Consider the following 13,259-nt stretch of genomic DNA (forward strand, 5'->3'; position numbering starts at 1 on the left):
GCACTGCACCTCAACCACTGTAGAAAATGAGCTCAACAGCTGTACCTATACACCCATTTACCATACCATAAATTATACTTCAAGAAATACTTGGCATGTCTTCTCATAAATAGGACATTAATAACAGATTGTAATGGTGCAGTTGCCAACTTACTGTAGGTTTGCCTGGCCCCTGTCGACTGGAGTCATTGGGGCCCTTCACCCACTGAGTGATCAGATTAGCCACTCCCACTTTCAGGCCTTCTGTGTCCTGTTACAACCAACATAAAACAATTACTGCCATTCATCATACATGTATTATAAGACACTGTAATCTTTCATACCAGCTCATCAAAAAATTATGGTACCATTAAACAACCATATTTACAGTTGAATGCAGAATTTTACATACACTATATAAAAAGACACATACACTTTTTTTCTACACTGACAATAATCAGACTAAACTTTTCCTATTTTAGGTCAATTATGACTAGCAAAATGATTTCTATTTGCTAAATACCAGAATAATGTTAGTCAGATGTTTACTTACATTTCATTATTATTTGATACAATTGCCTTTTAACTGTATGACTTGGGTCAAACATTTTAGATATCCCTCCACAAGCTTCTCACAATAAGTGGCAGGAATTTTGGCCCATTCCTCCTGCCAGAACTGTTGTAACTGAGCTAAGTTTGTAGGCTGCCTTGCTCGCATATGCTTTTTCAGGTCTACCCATACATTTTCAATAGGATTAGTTATGATGGTCACTCCAAAACATTGACTTTGTTATCCTTAAGCCACTTTGTAACCAGTTTGGCAGTGTGCTTTGGGTCATTGTCCATTTGGAAGATCAATTTGTGCCCAAGCTTTAACTTCCTGGCTGATGTCTTGAGATGTTGTTTCAGTATTTCCACATAATGTTCTTTCCTCATGATGCCATCTATTTTGTGAAGTACACCAGTCCCTCCTGCAGCAAAACAACCCCACAACATGATGCTGCCACCCCCATATTTCAGAGTTGGGATGATGTTGGCTTGCAAGCTTCCCCCTTTTTCTTACAAACATAACAATGCTCATTATGGTCAGACAGTTAAATTTTTGTTTTGTCAGACCACAGGACATGTCTCCAAAAATTAAGGTCTTTGTTCCTGTGTGTATTTGCAAATTGTAATCTGGCAGCGTCGCCTTTCAGACCATGCCAGTACAGTACTTGTTTCACTGTGGATAATGACATACTCTTATCAGCCAGCATTTTCACTAGGTATTTTGCTTTAGTTCTTGGGTTGATATGCACATTCCGGACCAACGTAGGTTCATCTCTGGGACACAGAACCCGTCTCCTTCCTGAGCGGTGTGATGGCTGGACATTCCCAGGGTGTTTATACTTGCATATAATTGTTTGAACAGATGAATGTGGCACATTCATGCATCTGGAAATTGCGCCCAAGGATGAACCAGACTTGTGCAAGTCCACAATTCTCTTCCTGATATCTCGGCTGATTTTGTTTTGACTTTACCTTGATTTTGAAGAAAGTAATGAAAAATTGTCTAAAAAGTCCTTCTCTCATTATTCTGGCGTGTAGCGAATAGAAATAATTTTGGGAGTCCTAATTGACCTAAAACAGGAAAAGTTTAGTCTGATTTCATGTCAGACAGTGAGAAAAAAAGTGTACCGGTATGTGTATTTTTATATAGTGTATGTAAACTTATGGTTTCAACTGTATGTACCATTATTGCACATATTTAAAGTTTGCTTCAAACGCTCCAAGGTCAAGGTGCTGTACCTGATTTTTATTGTCTCAAAAGTGTGAAAAACTGAACTAGTTAATTTTAAACGGTTCACTTTCCTAACACATTCCTAGCATCCTAATCATTCACTGCAATGAGTTTATAAGTGCTTTTCACAACTTTCAGAGGCCAGCTGTTACAGTAATACTAATAACATGTGTACTTCCTGGTTCTATGACATAATGGTATGATTTGTAACCACTTTAAGCTCTTTTAAAATGATATATAATTCATAATATAATCACTTACATAAAAAAAAAAAAAAAAAAAATTAAATTAGTTATTAAAAATAACTTGTTCTTACCTTGCAGCCTGGTACTTTGGTCGGGCTCTGACAAAAAACCTCTCCTGCTTCAAATAGGTTCTTCTTTGTTGCCACTTCTGGTGTGCTGGGAAGGTCAGATGGTGCTGCCTTCACTGACCGGGTCTCAGTGGAGGTCTGTAAATGGAAAATAATGTCATGTAAGTTGCCATTTTTCACACAGTACTTTCAAATTTACATTAACTTAATCTTGTTTCAATTAATTAGGTTGCGTTCACAATCAGGAACTTGATCTCACTGTATGTAGACAGTGAGATCAAGTTCATTGTCATTGTTGTCATTTCTTAGTGATTCTTAGTGGCAGATCAAATTTCTAATGAACACTCACCTGTGTATTGAATCATATTGAATTATATTGAATCTATTGCTTCTTTTAACAGTACAGTGAAAAAGTAATTTCACTTTAGTTCATTTGTGTTGACAGAGAAGATGCTAAACTTCGTTCAGTTATCTTTTATCGAGCTTATGTAATATATGTTGAAATAACTCAACAATATATGCCAAGTTATGATTCAAATGAATGTGGCAAGTAATTATTGTATTATTGACCATTAATACTATCAGCAAATTCTATCTTAAATTCTTATCTGGCAACTTAAAGTGATCATATGTCATTTTCCAGAGGTGGAATGTGAACTGCATGATTACATAGAAAGTTAAAAACCATAAAGTTAAAACCATACTTCTGAGCACTCTCTATGGAGATAGAGTCATTGTATACCACAGTGAGGAATATTATAGCCAAAGGAATAACATTTCCATGGAAACAAGCAGAAGGAGGCCCTCCTCAAGGCCAGATAAGAGTCCATTTTATAGAGATGCAAGCCCAATGCAAGTGAGCATGTTTTTCAGTGCAATAAACACACAATGAAAAAACATGCTTATATTTAGTCTATTTTTTGGCAAAAAAGTTACATACTATGGCTTTTAAACAGGTTCAGCAATTAATGTGTTTGGGCTGTTATATGCAACATTTTGAGGACGTTTCTCATTCAGAAGATAGATTTTTTTTTATTGTTAATCACTATAGCAACTATCCTAATTTTTCATCATTCTATAACCCATGAAAGTGACATATTTGACGTCTGACTGACAGGTCGAATCAGATGTCACCTTATTTCCTATACTCATTGAAATGCCATGGCTCACTTGTTCATTTTTACAGCACTTTTGAGTTAAACCCGTTTGTTAAGTTCTCCATAAATAAAAGTGTCTAGCGTTAACCCGGGGTCAAACTGTGAGTAGTGAATCAGCCTGGGAACTGCCTGAGGTGAGGAGCGCGAACAGGCAACGGAAGAATAAAAATGAAAGACGCTAGCAACACGCGCTAGTCTCGCTGTATATCTGTCCAACACATACGCCTATAAAAACAGTTCACAGTGATGATGTCATGCCCCAGGTGCTGCTGGGAAATGTGACCCCCGGCACAATAAAGGGCACAGTAGCGTTTTGTCCCATGTGCCTTAAACACAACACCAGAAGTCTGTCATGAAAGAACAGATTTTGCAATTTCCGGGAATATTATTGCAGTTGTATGTAATAATAGTAGCCGTTTTACTGGAATAGTTATGGCAACAGACTCTATATGGGCCTGTATACAAATGCTATTCCTTGATAGTGTTACTCGATTTCGATACAAAGGAATTCATGTAGGTTCCGTAGTGGTCCATGGTACGTATAGTAGTCTTATAATAGTTCAAGATAATTTTAAAGCTATTCAGGAAAGACGGAACAACATTGAATGATAACTAGAGATAATTAGATGTAAAAAAAACATTATGTGGAGTGATATAAATTGCCCTTAGGAAATGAATGTGAGACTCAATGCGTTGTCTTGTTAAGTGTGTGTCTCAAGTGTCAACTATTTGACTGATAATGATGGCTCATTGTGTGCCTCAGGCCTATAACAGTTAAACCTGACAACCTTCCATCTTTTTGAAATGGCTCTGTTGGATTCATCATGTTGACAAAAAATATATATACTATTAGATATAGCCTACTTGTATTGGTCTTTAGTTTATTATATGTGGATATGGTGCAATTTCAATATTCAAACTCAAGAGAAAAAATTGTCCCACAAATGTCTTAATGCTTAGTGAGTCATTATTAAAGGTGTACTGTGTAACTTTTCCAATGGAGGGTCTACCATCTGCTTGTTTCCATGGACATGAAGATTGCCTAGAATCTTCCATGGTATGGCATTAAACTTCTCTTCATGGAGGCTGATGCTACGAGGGTTAGTTACAAGTCAGATGGAGTTAGTTCCATGTCAGATCTGTGGAGAGGCCTTGCTCACAGTAGAACACATGTTTGAGCAAAATTTTTACAAAAGCAAAATAGACAAAATTAATAGTATACTGTGAAACATTCCAGCCAACATCTCCATGGAAACAAGCTGGTAGTGCACCATCCATTGGAAATGCTGCACAGTGCACTTTTAAATATCCACTGCTCAAGACCCAGTGCTCCAAATTTGGATGAGACAGAGCATCTGATTAAGTCTATGCCAAATCATAAAGTTCTATTACTGTTATGTTGCATGTAAACATAACTAGACAATAGTCCAACAATAGACCTAGAATGACCCTTAAGTCCTCAGAACGTCGTCAGCCCAGAACAGACAGCCTGTGGTATTGAAACCAGCTGCACTTTTCATCAGTTACAATCATTCACTTCATCAGCCCCCGGCAATATACAGACGTAACACAAGCCTCCGAGCCGTGTGCCCAGAAAAGAACCTCAGAATCCCACAGCCCAAACACACGCCGTATGGACTATAGGATACTGTAAGAAGGACTATATTATTCAAACACACCTTTTCCAGATGTGCTGTCAAGGAGATTATTAGACTAAACAAAATGCCATGACATTTTGTTCTCGTTCTTGTGGCCTAACTATCCCACTTTGGGCACAGTGGTTTGGGGTTAACCACTGTTTGCTTCATAGGTTTCATAAGGAATCACAACCTTATGAATGATGTTTTTATTATTGATAGGTTTAAACAATATATACAGTAATGTCTTGAAGTACTTATGACACTTGTACTTTATAATTTTGACATAATCTTTCTGTTTATAACCATACAGCGTTAAACAGTAAGGACATTTAAAAAGTAGTAGCAGTACAATCATGAAACTGAACCTGTGTTGTGTCCGAGAGAGTGATTTCATACAAACAGTATAATTCTGTAGTTTAGCGTAACTGGCCCTGTACACAATATATATGTTCTGTATGGCACCTGTATTGTGAAGTGTATTTTTGGTATTGATATGTATTTTTGCACTGTAAGATTGAGGTTTATATTGCACAAAAGTGATACAGATATAATAGTGGATAATTGTATATATGTTTTAATTTTAATTGTGTACAATGTGGACACCATTTTTAAGTAAAGCAGTGAATCAGTCAACAAAACATTTTTATTTTATTTAAGACAACATACAGCCCACCTCTGTTATTCTATTCCATAGTGACTTATGTTGTGACTATAGTAGTGTACATTACTGACCTCAATAGCATGAGTGTACTGCTCCAGTTTGTCGTCGATCTTTGACGTAGGGACAAGGGGTGGCGTCTTCTTAAAACTGTTACTGTACAAACGAAATAAAGGGAATTACATCACCATTTCGTAAAGACACAATGCCAACTCAAATGAGGAGTTCAGCTTCATTCTCCGGGTCAAATATCATGACTTCACCAACGAGTTTCCATCATGTTCTGTGTGCTAAGGTACACATCATTAAACTGTGGGATGAAATGAAAAAGTATTGGTTCAATGCAGTTCTACAGACGTAAAGGAATGAGATGCAGAGTACATTGCTTAATTTGAAGGGGAAAATAGTTGTGGTAGTAGTAGCAACAGTACTGGTACAATTTGGTAGTATTTAAGTATAGATAAAGAGACGGTAGTAAGTAAGTAGTACTAGTTACTCTTATTTGTACTTTGGTTTTAGCATTGATTTGCTCTCCATGTAGTATTGAAGTAGAGTAGTAGTAGTAAGATATAGTAGTATGTAGTACTGGTTACTAGTGTAAAAAAATAATTCAAACTTGACTTCGATACCAAGGACTGATACACAATACCGATACTCAATACTCTTTATTTAGACTATGGAAAGTGATTTTCAATATTAAATAATAGGATTTTTTTTTTGTATTGCTATGAGGTCTTATATCTATGTAATGCCTCTTTCTGTCCTGTTAATGTGATTTTTTTAGTATCAATACCTGCAAAAATGAGTATGTAGTTTTGATATTAGTTTTATTATCGATTAGTATCTGATTAGTATCTTTTCAATACTTTTGACAACCCTACTGGTTACTCTAAACATTCTTTAGATTAGAAGTTTAAAGATTAAACACCAAGTACCCTTATTACATGTTATCTGACTAAACTTCCAAAACTAAAATTAATAAAAATGAAAGAAAGAAGTTAAAAAGTAGATTTGGGACTATATGCGAGCCATCAGGTTGATTTGTGGATGAATGGTGCTCTGTATTTTGTGTAGTTTGTGTTTGGGAGGAGGTGCAGCTGTCCAAACTCACACTGTCCTCTGAAACCTCTCTCCTCCTCTCTCTCCTTCTCTCTCTTTATCTCCCACTGTCTCTTCTCCCCCTCCCTCCTGTCTCTTTCTTTTTCTGTCTTTTCCTGCAGATGATGTCATTCTCTTTAACGGGAAACAAACTCCCAAACTGTTTCGAGCTGAATTGTGTGTCTGAACATGACTTGAGCCAAGCCACGCCCCTCGTCTTTATTTCAGTCTAATCTTACCATAGATCCCAGTAATGCTATTAATCTTATTCATGACTGCAGAGTGGTGAGAAAGTTGTTACAATTCTATTTATTCATTATAGACATTTAGTATTTTGCACCAGTACATTTTCTAAAAGTGCATATTTTAACACTAGGTTTATAAAGTACTGCATATATGTACATATAAGTTATATAACTACAAACATTTTATTTGTATTTGTCTTATCTACAAAACGTCACCATCAAAATCTGTCTGACTACTTAGTTTTTTCTTAAACTTTTGCGTCACCAAGGGAAAACTCAGTCTAATCAAACCACAAACAAAGTGGGTTGTCACCAGAAAGAGAAAAATGTGCAATGATTCATTTTTTTTTTTTTTAGAATAGTCATAACATTAATAAGATTATATTACTTTTAAAGTGATGCCTATTTATTAGGCACTATTGCGTCCTATTAAAACAGCAAATATTCCAAATTAGTTTAAGTTTTACTGCCTCTCAAAAGAGACACTTGTTGAATCTACTCTGACTTTTAAATAATAATCACTAAATATTAATCTTATTACTACTCTATATGTTAACTTTGGATAGAAATAAGTAACTTTCAAATAATGATGGTTTCAAATATGACTCAAGTAATTGTTAATATGATTTTTCCATAATCGAACAGCCCTATTTCATCACCAGCACACCTCCTGTCAGCCCTTTACTCGTCTGTTTACACACTACAAACTACAGTCCAGTGGCTCAGACTCTGTGTCCTCTGAGTCAGAGATAAGTTCTGTAGAGCTTCAGACTGAGTGGAGCCGCCATAGCTCACAGTGTGAACCAGGCTAACAGCAGTCTGCATCTGGACTCAGTTAAACCAAACTATAAATCAGAGCTAAGTCAATCTAAAACACTGAGAGGGCGAGAGAGGGCGCAGGGCGAGCTTCTTATCCGTGTTTACCTTTACACAGCAGCTCTTCAACATGGGAGCTGAGAAAACAAGGCATGATAAATGTATTTGTTCATGCATACTTCAACAAATCAAAATTGGGATAAAGTTGTATCTGAACTATACACAGTCTCCAAAAGAGGTTTTATGACTCAAGATAAAAGAAATGTGTACAATTATTTTAGTCTTTAAATATGTAATATAATCAGCTTTGGCTCTAGCAATGTTACTTAAGCTTTGTTTGTGTCAAATTTAGTAAAAATTACATATTTACGAGCCTTTCACAATCTACTCATTGATTATTATTTAAAGAATAATTGCTAGAATAAGCTAAATAATTGTTAGTTGCAGCCCTATTAAATTGAAACTAAATAAACCTTTCTCAAACCAGAACCAAATCATGACCTAAACTGGGGATTGATGTCACAAACACCATTTATTAGCATGATATAACACTGTACTGTCTTCATGAGTAATTTGTATATATATGGTCATGGTCACATTTTTATATAGCAATTTTCCACCTTCTAGGCCCTCAAAGCACTTTACATCAAGGAACAACTCACCCATTCACACACACAATCATACACCAGTGTACGCAGACGTTGGCGAGATGGGTTTAAGGACACAACAACAGTGTTCATTTGTGGGAGCTGGAATCACACCGCCGACTTGTGGGTCAGTGGATCTAACCGCTCAACCAATGATGTTTATGTCGAGAACGGGATTCAGACTACCAGCAATCAGATCAGTGGACAAATGCTCTAACAACTGAGCTAGCTTACCACATATTTACCTCATTTACACTTAAATAATTGTACTCTTACTCAAATTCAGACGCAATACTGCGACTACTATGACCCTCTTTTTCAGACTAGCCTTTCATTGGATCAGACACTGTGAAAAAAATCATAAAACTCCAAATCTGTGCCAGTCCATGTTTGACCACTGATGAGGGGTTGTCAGTATTAGGGACATCTCAAAACAAATGAAAAATATTCTTGGTCAAATTTGATGATAGAAATTGTTCATCTTTCCAGAACATCCCCACTATAATTACATTGTACTATTAGCCAAGTCTTCTTTGCCTAACAACATGAAATCTGACCCGCAAATAAGGCTGTGACATTTGAATACTAGTTAAAACCATGAATGATTCTGAGCCATAGACCGTATAATAGAAATGTACTGAAGGAATGCGATGTCACCCATAGTGTTGATTTACAGACAAAATTGCAAAATAAAAACACTAATATCATGTAAAGTGGGTTAATACGAACATTTTAAGACCAACATGACCAGTCTGACAGCAGCAGTTACAGAGAGAAGGGTGACAATTTCCTATTTGACTCATTTCCTATTTGGCACGTGGTAGCTAGTGCATTAGCTATGTCCATTTATACAGTTAATGTTCAGAGCACTATACAATGTGCGATGTAAGGTTAGCTATTGAAAACCCCCACTTGACACTGTAGCGGAAGCTGTATGCATATGTTTGCTTTATGACATCTTCTGAGTGAGTCCAACATTTATAGTACCATTTTTACGGCAATATTAAGTCATGTTATGGTATATTCCAGCTTCTATGTAGTATAGTAAGAAGTGAAGTGTACTTTTATTTGATAGTTTTGGATTGCACAGTAATGGCATATAAAACAAATGGTGATTGGAGATGGGAGACATTGAAAAATGCTCCATATTGCAATTGTTGTTTAAAGATATGCTAAATTGGCATAATTAGGGTATGGCTTATAAAACATAAGCCATGATGACAACCAGGTTAGGATTAAATTGCATTACCATGAGATAAATTACAGGTCAAAATACAGCAAGTCTGCTGTGTACTGCCTGCATCTTATTCTAAAGTGCTTTGCTCCCTGAGAATCAGGAAATGCTTAGCATGCTAGTTGTTGGCAGCAAACTCCGCTCTCGCCTCTGAAAGTTGTGAAAAGTCCTTAAACTTAAACTCCTAACAAAGGAATAATGTTGGACCACTACAAACTTTAAAATTAACTAGTGCAACTATCTTTTTTGACACTTACCTCTTTTTAAGTGATCTGCTGAGGGACTCTGTTCTCTCTGTGATCTGCAATTCATACCAAGGAATAATTAGAGTTTATAACATGACCATACTCTAATAAAGGTATCACATCATCACATTTATTCATGGGTTTCAGCTTCCTGTTAAATGTAACATTTTAAGGACTTTCTCTTTCAAAGGACATGATATTTGTTTCAAATTGTTAATATGGGAATTGTCCAGTTTTTTATCTGATTCTGAAACCCAAGAATACTGAACCTGCTTTGTTGCTAACAACATTCTGGGGATAAATATTTGGTCTGGTCTTTAATACACACTTGCACATCCCAATATATTAGTGAACTAATCCTGAACTGGATTTACCAGGCACTAGCACAATCAATCAAGACTTACTTTAAGTCTATAATACTCAGTAAGTAGGCTATAAAACCAGTCCAAGCTGCAGTGCACACAACATGCAGTGTCATGCACACACCAAACTGTGACAACACTTTGTATCAACCACTGAATAACAAAGAGTTCCCTAACAGAGGTGGGTAGTACTCATTTAATCATTGTACTTCTCAGAGTAGTTTTTTGGCACCATAATCTAACTCCTATTTAATATAATATATCAGAAAGTAATATTTTTCAGTGTGACTCTAAAGGTTCTGGTTACTCTTCCCGATCTGCAAATATGCACAGAAACTCTGTTAACAATATCAAATAATTTGAGCATTTGTGTTTCCTGCACCACTCACTGATATGATTTAGATCTTCTCATATTATAAATCAGATGCTACGTCCAGACAGTTTACTCTTACTTGGATTCTTCAAATACTTTTTTCTCTTGTAATTTCTTGAACCACTACTGTGTACTGCTTATTTTTAACAACAAAACTATATCCACCTCTCTAAAGATTATGGTTTTGAAAATGTATTATTATAATTCTAATTTTGTTTACATATATATATCTACAAGTGAGACAAACAGCATCACACAGCACCAGTGCAAATCCAACCACACAAAATCCACTTACAGTCTGACACTATTGTTCCACTGTGGAGATAAGAGAGTTACTTTTTACTTTGAGTTTGGGCATAGAGTTTGAACAGTTACTAAATGTCAGGTTACCTTGTGTGTGGGTGTTTTAGGACTAAATGGACTGAATGCTTCTTCTGCATCACTGGACGTACTCAGGCTCTTCATCCTCTCGGCCGCCTCCATCCTTCTCCTCTCTATTTCCTCCTTCATGCGCCTCTTCTCCTCCTTGAGACAAAAAATCAGGTGAATAAATGTATTTGTTCATGCGTACTTCAACACTGCACTGGTGTTGGTGTTATATTTATCCAACCACACCATATTGTTTTCCTGGCTAATCCAGAATGATATCTCTATGTATTGTTCATACAGAGAGATATCAGTCTGGTCACCACTCCCTCCATCGCACCTTGAGGCAAATCCAGACAGACAGTGATGCATGTGAAAGGAATGAGCTCATTGGTCACCCACTGAACAGAGTTTAGTATGTGAAATATTGGAGAAGTGTGTATTCTGGATCCCAGGCAAACATATTGGTAGATTAACAATGGTACTTTTGCACCTCAATTATAGGCTGGATTTTAGATGACACTATAGCAATGTATTGATATAAGAATGAGAAATAAATATAATATTATGAAAAAATAAATAAATAAATTAGGACTAATTAAAGCCACAATATGTACATTGTTTAGCCAAAAATAGACTAAGATAAAGCTTTGTTGAAATTCTGTTAATTGCACTGAAATCATTCATCCTTACTGATGAGAGTCATGTAGGTCAGTGGTCCCCAACCTTTTTTTGCACCATGGACTGGAATAATGTAGGTTTTATTTTCACGGACCGGCCTTCTACGCATAGCAGATAAATATGGCAAAAATAAGTTAAATGCATAAAAAATACAACTCACCAAACCGCTGCATCAGTGAGAGCTCTGCACTTGTTTCTTCTTTCCTTCTTGTTCACATTTGTTTCTTTCAAAAACTCTAAATCTTATCTTTCAATCCCAGGTGCTTAGTCTGCATGTGCCAAACCAGTTTTGAAGGTTTCATTGCCTCATTTGTTTTTCCCGCATATTACGCAGAGCAGACTCTGCGCTTGAGAGTGCGAGAGTCACCTGTAGCGACAAACCCATATTTTAAGTAGGACTCCTGGTATTGTCTGTTAAATTTTGCTTTCTTTTTCTTGGAGGTCATAGTCTCCTCTTCTGGCGCCTCAGTTGGCCTTCTCCCCTTTGTTAAAAAACTCTCCAAAGACTTTTGTTTTGGCTCATTTTCACTCGCTTGTGGCTCTACTTTTGGGCGACGTGTCTGATGCGTTAAACGTGATCATCGCGGAGGACAAGAGCAGATAATGTACTAGCCACTACATCAAATAGATTTTTGTGGCGCTTTCCTCTCAGGATTTTCATTATATATCTACGGACAAGCTTATTAGAGCGTCATGAGGGACGGGTGGCAGTTACGTCGGCGAAGATGCGGTCACTGATAAATTATTTACTGTTTTTGTGCGGCCCGGTAGCAACTGCGTAATGGCCGGTACTGGTCCACGGCCCGGTGGTTGGGGACCACTGATGTAGGTGACGTGCCACCTCCAGAAAGTTATATGCCCAACTAACATATGGTACTTTTATAGATATCTTTTTTATATTTGCATTGCAGCTATTACAATCATTTCTCTTTATATCCCCCAGCCCTGGTCCACACCTCCTCTTTGGCCAATCGGTTCTGCTCCTCCTCCTCCCTGCGTCGCTCCTCTTCTTCCCTGATGAGTCTCCTCTCCTCCCTCCTCCTCTTCAGCTCCTCCAGCTCGTGCTCTGCTTCGACCTGCCTCTGCCTCAGCTGTTCCAGCTCCTGGCTCTCCTTCTCCTGCAGACCACGCCGGATCTTCTCCAAGCGCCGCTCCGTCTCCTGGATGGCCTCACTCTCCTCCGGCTCAGGGGCATGACTACATGCACAACAGAGAGGAAGGAAATACTGTAAATGCTGGTATGTTTAGTTTTTAATTGAACATTTATTCAATGGGGTTAAAATACTTCAGAGATATTGTGGCCTGGAGCCATATTCGGTCTCCCCTTTCTCTGATTAACCAGTCAAAGTGAAGGTCTGTTTGTGTCAAAAACATGGCAGGTTACAAGTGAAAAAGAAAAAAATAACAGTCCACTGAGAAATACCATAGATGTATGTACAACCAATTATTGAACACTAAACACATACATTTGAGGTAAAAGATTTCATTCTAGATATTACAAGAATGTTCGAGAGGAGAGATCTGCAGATACAAATAAGTGACTATGATTCGATCATCACGAAATTAGATGACTTTCTGATATGCTCTTTATGGTTTGCTTCCAGACCTTCTTGCATTCGAACAGAAAATAGGATGTACTGGCTTGCCAGGCAAGGTGGGTTGTGG

At 37.2% G+C, this 13,259-nt stretch overlaps 1 protein-coding gene across 1 annotated transcript in view; it reads right to left on the minus strand.

Annotated features, from left to right (window-relative positions):
• Positions 1–13,259, minus strand: part of lsp1a (lymphocyte specific protein 1 a) — a 46,022-nt gene that overhangs the window by 7,027 nt on the left and 25,736 nt on the right. Inside the window, exons 5-10 of the mRNA XM_055222440.1 lie at positions 12,551–12,791; positions 10,938–11,072; positions 9,825–9,868; positions 5,602–5,683; positions 2,076–2,210; positions 155–250 (exon numbers count right to left, since the gene is read on the minus strand). Coding sequence (XP_055078415.1) covers positions 155–250; positions 2,076–2,210; positions 5,602–5,683; positions 9,825–9,868; positions 10,938–11,072; positions 12,551–12,791 — 733 coding nt within the window. The remainder of the gene's footprint in view (positions 1–154; positions 251–2,075; positions 2,211–5,601; positions 5,684–9,824; positions 9,869–10,937; positions 11,073–12,550; positions 12,792–13,259) is intronic.

The sequence above is a fragment of the Periophthalmus magnuspinnatus genome, chromosome 6, assembly GCF_009829125.3.
Source record: "Periophthalmus magnuspinnatus isolate fPerMag1 chromosome 6, fPerMag1.2.pri, whole genome shotgun sequence".
In the NCBI taxonomy this organism is placed as follows: Eukaryota; Metazoa; Chordata; class Actinopteri; order Gobiiformes; family Gobiidae; genus Periophthalmus; species Periophthalmus magnuspinnatus.